The 12,005-nt window shown below is 47.6% G+C and overlaps 1 protein-coding gene across 1 annotated transcript in view; it reads right to left on the bottom strand.

Moving 5' to 3' along the window:
- Positions 1–12,005, bottom strand: part of DNAH14 (dynein axonemal heavy chain 14) — a 418,175-nt gene that overhangs the window by 48,226 nt on the left and 357,944 nt on the right. Inside the window, exons 70-71 of the mRNA XM_077485830.1 lie at positions 11,401–11,819; positions 575–767 (exon numbers count right to left, since the gene is read on the bottom strand). Coding sequence (XP_077341956.1) covers positions 575–767; positions 11,401–11,819 — 612 coding nt within the window. The remainder of the gene's footprint in view (positions 1–574; positions 768–11,400; positions 11,820–12,005) is intronic.

The raw sequence follows: 12,005 nt of genomic DNA, 5'->3' as shown, positions 1-12,005 counted from the left end.
AAAAAGTCCTGCTAGCAGCATCTTTGGAGCAGTGAAGGAGCGGTGTGTAAACTCTCCCTGCTAGCGGCCGAATAGCACCGCAAAATTGGCGGTAAATTGCCGCTAGAAATAGCAGCGTTTTACCGTCGACGCACCCACCGCCCCAGTGTAAAAGGGGCATAAGAAAGTCATGGGAAATTCCTTTTTTTTTATAAGTGTCCCTATAAGAGGAGATGAAGATAAACCTCCTAATGCAAACACCTCCTCCAGTTACAACAGTCAAAGAAGCTGACCTTACAGAGGTTTTTTTTTTTCTCTCAATTTTTGTAGTGTTTCTGGGACAGGAAATAAATTTACAATCACATTAAGTGGGACAGGAAATAAAGAGAAATCTTCCCAATAGGGTACAAATCGCAATGAACTCCTGACAAGTGTTTTAAACATTCCCTTCACTATCCAAACCTGGAAAAAAATATTCAATACAGATACACTTAGTTTGTGTGGAGTATTTTCCTTTAAGTAGAATCCATCAGGAAGCACATGTAAGAAGGAAGTAGCAGATATGTGAAAAGGCAAGCGTATGAGATTCTGGTACCGCTGTCTCCTGTAGAGTCTTTCCTGACAATGAAGTTAGTCAGCAGCACCGAGTTCAGGAAGAAATTCCATTCAGCATGTGGGAGGAACCCCAGAGGACCTGGAAGATCCTCGCTGCCGTTCCTCATGATGTTCACCACCAGCAGGAAGGAGAAGCAGAGCTTGTGTTCTGTGAAGAGGGATGATGACACTATCTACAGGAACAAAAACAAAGCTTCAGAATTCTCAGTGCTGCAACTGCTGAATTTCTGACTCAAGTAAAAATGTATTAAACACATTTATATTTATCGTCTTTCTTATGCAGCTTACTTTGTGGAACAAGAAAGTGACTAATGCTGGCCATACACTATACGAATAATCGTACAAACCCAATTTTGAAAAACAAACGTTCGGATGCGAGCGCAAACGATGATGCCATCATGTAATGACCGATAAATCGTTCAGTGGACATAAATAAATACATTTTATGTTTGTTTTTTTACCTAGTGCAGACAGGTCAGACGGGAAACACATTAACCTTTCGATTTATCGTTCGTTCGGTAGAAAATTTCCAAACTTGTCCTTCGTTTTTTCGGGGGTCAAAAACGTCCAAACGATTATCGATTTTGTGCCCATTAACTGTCCGAAAAAACAAACGAACGATCTAATGATCACATTTTTCGTATAGTGTATGGCCAGCATTACTCAAATATGCAGACCAATTGCCTGTCTTGTTTCCCTACACCCAATGTATCCATCGTGTACTGTAGGAAATGTGTAAAAAAAATCTGTTTATTTCCATATATGACACAGGTGCGTTTAAATTGTTCCTAAACCCACAACAGTAAAATCAGTCTGTATATGCTGTAACTCATGCTTGTTATACTCACTGTGCAACCTAAGGGGTTAATCCTTTGCATTGTGCATAAAGGCTGTTTGATCCTGTCTTCTCTGATCCTCCTCTTCTTCCACTGTCTCCAAAAAATAACCTGATATTTACAGAGCCAGGGGAGCGGCTGTGCATGCTCAATCTGGTGTGTATTGCTAGAGAGTATTTTTTTTTTCTTGGGAGGGTGCATGTGATCAGCACAGGGCCAATCAGCACTGTCCAGACAGAGGATTAGGGGAGAATGAAAACTCCTCCTACAAGCTTTACTAGGAACTGATACAAGTCACAAGACTGCTTTGAACCCCTGATGAGAAAAAGTATTTATCCATTTATATTTACTAAAATAATTGCATTTCCATGTTCTGTGTACTGTGGGAAACCAGATATAGTGAATGCAGGTTATAGGTTTGGTAACACCAGGGGTCAAGTCCTGGGGAAAAAAGTGTGGGAACTCCCACCCAAGATCCACTCCCCCAAATTTTTAAAAAAAAAAATGATACGCTCATATGCACAAACGCTTCAAAAGTGGTATTTTTCATCCAATTTTCATATCGTGTGTATGAAGCTTAACTGTTAGTACATAAAAAATAAAAATAAATCCTCAATAAACATAAATACGGTAATTCACTGAATGATAAGCATTCATTCAATTGTGCTTCCATGCAAATGTGACCATCATGTTCTGATCTTTATTGGGGAATGTTATTTTGTATATAGAGTGTTTATGTGGTGAGTTTACACTTTTCATTGAACAGAGTTTGGATAACACAGGGTTAAACGAAAATGTCATAAATGAACTGCACATTATCTGGGCAGAATGCTTGGGGAGATAGTGATGTGTTTCTGCTTAGGAGATGTATGTTAGCTTGGGTGGCTGCAAACTCTGCAGGGCTCCAACACACACTCGCTGGTATTCCAACCCTTCACATATATCCACATGAACTTCCCTCCTGGCATTAAACTTTGCCAGGTATTGTGCCCAGCTTACCACCCCAAACTGATGTTCCTCCCTCAGCTCACCTCTCTCCCTGCATGTCCTGTGAGCAGAATAGCTGATCTACTCCTCAGCTAGATCTAAGACCTGATCTACCCGTCAGCTAGCTGTGATTGACAGGTAGATCAAAGCGGAAGCTGTAATGGGGCCCCCTACTGGCAATGCCTGAATGGTCAGGTGTGCGGCACTTACTATTGTGAGATGTGCCGGCAGCTGCAAAGTCTTGCAGGACGTGGCTGTTAACGGGAACTGAGTTCCTATAGTGGAAAAAGTACAGGAACTCCGTTCTCATGCATTCCCGCAGGACTTGAGCCCTGGGTAACACTTTAATGACTACAGCTGAGTCTATGGAGCAGGAGTGGACAGAGCAGTACCTCTAGCTCCCACATGGAAACAAGTACTACTTCTACAGTTGAGAGTCAAGTACTTTGAAGGCAAAGTTCACCTTTTTCTTCTAAATTCCAGCTCCCCTATGTACCAAAATAACATTAATGTACTTCTTTTACAAAAATAAAACACTTTCCATGTAACCACACTTACCTCACTCTCTTCATGGATGAGTTATCAGTTGATCAGCTGATCTCATTAGCACACCCCCTGCATCATCTACCCTCAGCTGGTCAACACCTTCCTGTGTCATGATCTAAAGTCTAAAGTAAGACCCCTTTCACACTGCAGCGAACTTAAAACAGCTCTAAAGCGCCGCTAGTTTTTGCGGGGCTTTAGAAGTTTTAGTGGTGCCTTTGGCCGCCAGCGGGGTGGTTTTTAACTAGAAAAAAAAGGTAAAAAGTCCCATTTTGCAGTGCTTTTCACGGTGAATAAAGTTCGCTTTATTGATATTAAAGACACAAGTTGCAATTCAGAAATCAGAAGAATACAAATTAAAACAAAATACAGGTGGTGTAGAACACACAACAAAGAAAAAGGAAAATCAGGAGATAGTACAACCCACATAAAATACCCATATGTTGTACCACAACCGTCCCCGACATTACCCTGCGAAGGCCGTGGCTAACCCGAGATCATATAAGAGATAATGCAGTATGATAGCCATCATGCCTACATCAAATCCCACAGAGGGAGGGGGGGGGGGGGGGGGAGTGCATGTAGAGACAAGTAAGCCCACGGAAAAAAGAAAAGGGCGGAGGAGGAAAGGGCAAGAGCACGGGGGGGGGGGGGGAGGGACAAGAGAAGGAAACAGAAAAAGAAGAAAAGAAGGGGGGGGGAGAGGGAGGAGGGGAGGGGGGGGGAGAAGGCCGACCCACAGACCCGACGATGAGAATTCCTCTATCTATATCCCTGCCCTATCTCCACCCGTCCATGGCAGCCATATGCCATCAAACTTCCTAGGGCACTTCCTACTAATATATGTCATTTTGTACAACGGGAGGGCCTTATTAATGATGTCCTCCCACAGAGTCAGCGTCGGGGGGGAAGCAGAGGTCCAGCGAAGGAGAATGGCCTTCTTGGCATAATAAAGCAAAAAGGCAATCAGGAGCTTGGAGTAGCGCGGCCTCTGTTCCTCGTCCTGAATGCCGAGAAGAGCCAGCTCCGGAGACCGGGGCAAAGAGAAGCCCAAACGGTCATCAATGGTGTCAAACACATCGGCCCAAAAGGCGGCCACCATCGGGCAGCACCAGAACATGTGGAAGAACGTTCCCTCTGCTGCTCCACATCTGGTACAGGCAGGGTCCCGCTGTCGATACAATCTGTGCAACCGCTGCGGAGTGTAATAAACCCTATGTAAAAACTTAGTCTGTATCACCTTATCTCTAGAAGAGATCACCAGACCAAGACTATCCTGGAAACAGTCATCCCAATCCTCCCTCTCCAAGGAGGGAATATCCCTCCGCCAGGCTGTCCACAGTTTCTCCATCTTGGGAGAATCCACACTGAGTAGCAAAATGTACAGGGACGAGAGAGGCTTGGAGAGCTGGTCCAGAGACAGTAGGTCCTCCACCGGATCCATAGATAGGGTCGCATTTGCTGGCAGCTGCGCCCTGGCCGCGTGCCTCAGTTGGTGGTAACGGAAATACATCCACCCGGGCAAATCATACTTAGTGGCAAGTTCCCCATACGTCCGCAGAGCACCCCCCGTGATGATATCGCCCAACGTCCGCACCCCATATCTCACCCATACCCTCGAGTCAGGGACCGTCCGAAAGTGTGGGAGGCTAGGGTTCTCCCATATTGGCTGCCTGGGGGACCAGACCCCCGGCCTAATAAACCGTTTCCTGGCCAACCCCCACACCCTGAGCGTCGTTCTAGTTGGAAGTGGAAGCCCCCGGCAAACCCCCGGGCCCTTGTATACTAAATCGGCGAGATCCTCCAAGGAACCTACCCCAGCCGCTTCAACGCAGTTCGCAGCGTTCGCCCTAGATCGGGCAAACCACCAACGAACCGACACAAGGACCGCCGCCCAATAATAGACCCGGAAGTCGGGCAAAGCCAACCCCCCACAACGCACAGGTAGACACAAAGTGGACCGTGCAATCCTCGGATTAGACCCTCCCCAAATAAAGGAGCCCACACACCCATCCAGTTCCGCAAAAAAGGCTCGTGGGAGCAAAACGGGGGAGTTCCTAAAAAAATAGAGGAACCTAGGGAGGAAGACCATTTTTAACAGGTTAATGCGACCCAGCAGATTCAGGGGGAGCTTCCCCCAGGAGGCACATCTAGCCTTCAGCTGAAGGAGAGCCGGTTTCAAGTTAAGATCAAAGTACTGTGTTGGGTCCCTGCCCACCACTACCCCCAGATACTTGAATTCGGTGACCCACTGTAGGGGAGTGTCCGCCGCAGCCGCCCTCGACCCCGGGTCCAGAGGAAACAGGACGGATTTGGTCCAGTTTATCCTGACCCCAGAGAACCGTCCGAATACATTAAAAATTTCCAATGCCGCCCGTAAGGAGGAATCTGCATCTCTCAAATAGAGCAGAGCATCATCCGCGTAGAGCGACACCTTCTCCTCAAGAGGGCCTACTTTAAGTCCCACCACCCCCGAGGAGGCCCTCAGGGCCACCGCCAGAGGTTCCAACGCCAGCGCAAATAACGACGGGGAGAGGGGGCAGCCTTGCCGGGTGCCCCTCTCCAACCGAAACGCCTCCGACAGCCTACCATTAATACGCAACCGTGCCCTCGGGTCGCTATAGAGCAATTGCAGCCAACTCAGGAAATGGGGACCGAACCCATATCTACGGAGTACCTCCCACAAATATCCCCATTCCACTGAGTCAAATGCCTTTTCGGCATCCAGGGAGGCAACAACCCTGGTCCCAGCGTTGTCATGAGGGATAGTTAAATTAAGGAAAAGGCGCCTCAGGTTGATGTCGGTACCCTTACCGGGCATAAACCCCGTCTGGTCTACATGAACAAGGCTCTCCAGAACCTGTGCCAGCCGATTCGCTAGGACCTTTGCCAACAATTTGGCATCGACATTTATCAAGGAGATCGGGCGATAGGACGCACAATCCTCTGGGTCTTTACCCGGCTTGGGCACCAACACCACAATCGCCTCCGACATAGAGTCGGGGAGCGACCCCCCCCTCCAAGGACTGGGCGAATAAAGAAACCAATTTAGGGGCCACCAACTCCTGATAAGTAGCGTAGAATTCAACAGGGATTCCATCCGCCCCAGGGGACTTCCCCACCTGCATTTGAGACATAGCCATCTGAACCTCCTCCAACGAAATGGTCTTCTCCAATTGGTCCATCGCCTCTCGGGATAGAGCGGGAAGTTCCACCCCATCCAGAAAGGCCTGGAGAGTCGGGTCCTCATAATCCACCCTAGTGGAGTACAGGGCGCTATAATATTGCACAAACCGGTTCAGGATCCCCTCCGGGTCCATGATAAGGGTCCCGCCCTCATCCCTGACCCCACCTATATGCGCGCTGGTAGAGTGCCCCCGGGCCAACCACGAGAGCAGCTTCCCATTTTTATCCCCATATTCAAAAATCCTTTGAGCAGTGTCCAGCATAGACTTCTTAGTCAATTCTATCCTATGGAGCTCGACCGCCCTAAGTGCCATCTGCCATTCCTGATATCTGAGGGGGGTAGGGTCCGCCACATGAGAACTCTCCTTTTCCCTTAACACCCCCTCCAACTCCTCCAGCAGCTGCACAGACCGCTTGCGACACCGGACAATTCTAGAGGCATATTCTCCCCTCAGCCAGCATTTAAACGCATCCCAGACCACCCGGGGCTCCGCAGAGTCCGCATTCTCCAACCAGTAACGACAGAGGGCCTCTGGCATATCCTCCTGAACCCCCACATCCGCTATCCAATACCCCGACAGCCTCCACAGTCCCCTCCGCAAAGGGAGCCCAAGAGAGACCCCAAGGAGGAGGGGAGCGTGGTCAGACACCCCCCTGAGCAGGATCCGCACACTCACCACCCGACTCAACATAGCCCGTGAGACATACCCCAGGTCTATGCGAGAGAAGGTACGAAATGTGGCTGAATGACAAGTATACTCCCTGCCCGAAGGGTGAAAATGGCGCCAGACATCCACCAGCCCAAAAGTATCGGCCCATCGTGTCAGACCCGGAGTCCCACGAGATGGCCTCTGGAGTCTATCTAGCTCCGGGGACGGAGCCATATTATAATCCCCTAATAACATGACATTTTCCACTCCATACTTTATAACTATATTCATAATGGCAAACAAGAGGTCAGTATCCGCGGGGGGAGGCAGGTAAATACCCACCAGAACATACTCCACATTCGCAATAGTGACATGCAAAACTATAAACCTGCCCCCCGGATCTGTTTTCAACTCATGGAGCTGGAACGCAAGGGATCTGTGAACAAGCACACTGACCCCCCTGGAGTAACTCGAGTAGGTGGCATGGTAGTGTTGGCCAACCCACGCTCTCCGAAGGCCAAGCACCCGGGAGCCCATCAAATGTGTCTCCTGAAGGATACAAATATGAGGTGAGTATCTTTGTAAAAAGGTAAACACCAACGAGCGCTTGACCGCAGAGTTCAGACCCCTCACGTTCCAGGAAAGAATAGAGAATTCAGCCATAACTGATAACCATCAAAAATAAATGCCCGGATCTAGTCACATAGCCCCTTCCCCAAAGAAAAAACCATCCCACCCCCAAGGGTGCCCCAGGTCCGGAGTACCTGTAGGCGGCAAAGCCCTCCTGAGCAAAAACGGTGACCCCCGGGACCAGAAGCCACCCCCCATAGTAGAATTGTACATGTGTCAACATACCGTGAAAAAAAAAACAACAAACACAACACCCAAACCTAGACTAAACAAAAACTGATCAGCAACGGCCGATCGCCCCCGCCCCCCACCCCGCAAAACCCCAACAGTGGAGTCCCGCATAGATCCCCAAACTTAACTGCAAAATACCCTTAAGGCTTCGTGAGCAACTTACTCAGGTAGGCGTGCACCAGACCGCCAGGAGGACGCAGCCCCCCCCTCCCCTGCTACACACAGAGGGGGAGACCACTAGTCCTACCTGTCACCAGCGCTATAACCTCCCCGTAAGAGTTGCTAGAGCACAAAAAACATATCAAAAGGTTCACCCAGCCATTTCCCACAGCATAGTCCTGAGCAGAGGAGTCCCACAATCCTGTAGGATGGACCAAGCATGACAGGCACACTCCAACAGTCCATCGGATCCCAGCCGGACTGAGGCGAGGGCGGGGGACACCACAACCGTACCCCCCCCTCAATGCAGGGAGCATGGAGAAAAAAGTAAAAAACATAAAACAAAAAAAGTGGGAAACCACAAAGGAGGAAGAAAGTACAAAGTACAAAGCCACCGCAGCAGGCACATCAGCCAGGAGTAAATCTTCAGGATAGTCAGCCAGGTAGTGTCTCCAGCCAAGATGCAGCATCCCTGGGATTAGTGAAGAATCGGACAGTCTCTCCATCCACCACCCGCAGTTTCGCCGGGAAGAGGATGCTATACTTGATCCCTTTAGCCCTCATGGAAGCCTTGACCGCATCGAAGGATCTACGCTGCTTCTGAGTCTCCATGGTGTAATCGGGAAAAAACAGTAGCCTGGAATTCTGGTACTTGACCTCCTTCAGCAGCCTCGCCGCTCTAAGCACCTCATCCCGGTCCCTGAAGTTCAACAAGCGCAGGATCCGGTGAGCTCTTTCCACCGTGAAGTAGGGGGACAACTGCGCCTCCGGGAACAGGGATCGGATAAGTTCTTCCACAAACACTGTAGGGTTCTGTCCCTCCACCCCCTCCGCCAGGCCGACGATTCGCAAATTATTCCGCCTACTGCGGTTCTCGGCGTCCTCTGCACGAAATTCCAGGGTCTTCACCTTAGCCTGCAAGGTCCGGAGCGCCACCGAGTGTTCCGCCAGCACATCCTCCGCCTGACCCACTCGTTGCTCCGCCACTCCCAACCTCGAGCGGATCTTATCTAGGTCCTGCCTGATCAGGCCGACTTCCGTCTGGACCACCTCCATCTTCCCCGTCAGCACCGTCTGGCAGGCCGCTATGGCGGCCATCACTTCAGGTATGCCCGGGAGGGAAGAAGCATCAGCCTCCGCCGGCGCGGTCTGCGTCGCCATGTTGGAATGGGCACGTGGTCCTCCCGCTCCACTGGAGTCCGGAGCGTCTAACGGCAAAGCCCCTGGGGGAAACCGATTCCTCCTACCGCCCTTGTGTCCCGCAGATGAACGGGACGGCATAGGGTGAGCCAGACAACCTGCCAACAGGCAATAGCACGGGTAAAAGGATGCAGAAGGATCAGTCTCTAGCAGAGCTCTGGGAAGCACGTCTGCTCACGCCGACATCTTGGCCACGCCCCCCTCCATTTTGCAGTGCTTTTAAGGCACTTTGGCCACCTATTCAGTGCAATGGGCAGGAGCATTTTGGGAGAGCTAAATACAGCACTCCCAAGCTGCTCCAAAAGATGCTGCTTCCAGGATTTTTCTAATGTCCCGCAAGCGCACCGCACTCATTGCTCAGAATGGGAGGCAGTTTTAAGGCGCTTTTTAGAGGTTACTTCAAGCGCTAAAATGCCTGAAAACTGCCTCAGTGTGAAAGAGGTGTAAGACAAAAATAATGGAGCAGTTTTTGTAAACATCCATGAAGAGAGTGAGGTAAGTGTGGGTAAAATAAATGGAAAGCTGTTTTATTTTTGCAAAAGTAGTACATTAATGCTATATTAGTACATAGGGGAGCTGGAATTTAGAAGAAGAAAAAGGGGTGAACAAAGGTGAACTTAGCCTTTAAGAATCTGCATGAGCCTACTGGGTTAAGATCATAAATACAATGTTAAAATGGTTGACTAGTTCAAACTGCAGCCTAACAAATGTATTATCGTGTGTAATGCAGGTAATTCACTTATAGGGTATAAGCTGTAAAGGGTCATCACAAGTTAGGTTACCTTGTCTAAAATTTATAGATAATTACTTCCCATATTTATAGCCTTGGACTTTGTTAAAGCTGTAGTACTTTAAAACAGCACCAGGGACGCTACTTACCAGCAATAAAGTGTGTTCTTTGCGCTGGTGGCTGCTGTTTTCAATGGAAATCCTCAGGTGCTCAGGAGACTTTCATGGCACCTGTATTATAGGTTCCCATAGTGGAAAGCATTTCATTCATGTGTCCATACTGGGACAGAAAGGGTGAGCATAGTCGGTACTTCTGACAAAAGCATGTCACAGGAACAGCCAATGATATTTATCCCCTGCAGCACTAGAAGATCACAGCTGCAGGGGTATCCAGGGCAGAGGACTGCAGATTTGTACTGTTATCAGCAGCCACAAGCACACATTTCACGTAGAGCTGTTTATTTTTATTTTTTTTACTAAGTTTCAACTTAAAGATAATGTATATTGGTTTTGCATCAGATTTTCTATTTATTAAGTCAGGAGAATTTAAAAAAATATATTTTGTCATTAAAATTTACAAAGTTGTATACAAATATTTTTCAGTATCCAGTCAGCGGGTGTCCTTAGCTCCTTTTTACATGTTTTCTAGGCTTTCTTTTATGGTGAAGCTCAAAGTAGAATTCACAATTACACAACTGAATTTGTCAGAGCACTGGGTTATCTAATTTCCCAACCTGTTTGCTTTGATCAGATGCTCCCATGTAGTTTAAACAGAGAAAGAAAGACCCTGAAAGGCAAACCGCTTTTGCTATACAGTCTGTTCAGAAAATCCATACTGTTCGTTCATAATATTGCACCCTGTATTAAAGTGGTTTTAAACCCTTACAACACACTTTGTCTTACAGGTAAGCCTAGATTAAGGCACCCGTCAACGGCGATATGCCCCACGTGGCAGCTCCCGTGCGCATGCGCGGGAGTGACGTCATGCGGCTTCACCGAATGACAGCGGTGGAGCGGCGAGACCCACTGAGAAGATGGATGCGCCGGACTACAGGGGACAGCGTTGACATCGCTGGCTCCTGTGTCAGGTAAGTGACACATAATGGGCTACTATGTGATGCATTGTAGTCCATTATGCTTTACCTTTGCAGGGAATGAAAGAGAAAGTAAACCCATCAGGGTTTACTTCCTCTTTAAAGCCCAACTGTAGCCAAAACTTACTTTTTATTCGTTTTAATGGAATGTGAAGGGTTAAAACCTGTCACATTTGAATTAGTCGTCTATGTCCCCATTGGGGAGATTTTTCGCTTAATTACTTACTGTCAGAATGTGAAATCCAGTAAATACTCAGACTGCAACAAAATACCCCATTAAAGTAAACTAGGAAGGGTTACAACCCCTCTTAGGTTATTACTGTCTGCTTGTTCCATATTTATATAAATAGATACAAACCAGCATACATACTGTAGACTGTATGCATAGATATAAAACATATCAGCGTATAAAAAAATAATATTATATTTTTCTTTAAGTTTGATTAGATTCTCATATTCGGGTGTCACACAGCTAATCACGACTAATAGGTTCTCCAGGGATGGACATCCTGAATAATTTTAAGAGGCTTTAAAAACACTGCATAATAACCACATGATTACCTTGTAGACATTTCTGGTAAGAGTGTCACAGATATTGTGGAGGTGCCTCTTAATGTTCTTATTTTCTTCATCACTGGCTTGCTTCTCTATAGACTTCTGCCGGCTCAATGGGCGGATGGTGCCAGAAGAGGACATTAAAGAGACATGAGTTTGGTTTGTCTTTGAAACATCCATGGATTCCACAAACACCTTGTGGAACCAGTGCAGAGAGAACTGGTACATGTAGTTGAGATGAACAAGGTCGGCCACTACGAAGTACAGCATGGCCCCTCTACAGGCCAAAGGTAGGTAGATACCACGGGCTGCATCAATGGTTTCCTCTGTTTTCTCAGAAGCCTTCATTCTCTTTGTAATGTCCTTGGAAGTAATTTTGGATTTCTGTAGTGTGTCAATGAGGTCCTCATCATCGAGTAGGTGTCCTAGTTAAATAATTGCATAGTTATACTACAGTGGACAGTATTTTGATATGTAGGCTAAGGTTCTAAACCCGATTAAGCAAACTACAGGCAAATATAAAAACTGGCCCTGATATTACCTTATGAAATTCATTTCATTTCCAATTAATACCTTTTACTTCAGGATTTGCCTATTCATCACTGTTCAGT

Source organism: Lithobates pipiens, unplaced genomic scaffold, assembly GCF_037356315.1.
Source record: "Lithobates pipiens isolate NorthernLeopardFrog02 unplaced genomic scaffold, aLitPip1_a1.2 Scaffold_18, whole genome shotgun sequence".
Classification (NCBI taxonomy): Eukaryota; Metazoa; Chordata; class Amphibia; order Anura; family Ranidae; genus Lithobates; species Lithobates pipiens.
Note: the sequence above shows the minus strand (reverse complement) of the source record. Positions and strands in the feature narration are given on the sequence as shown.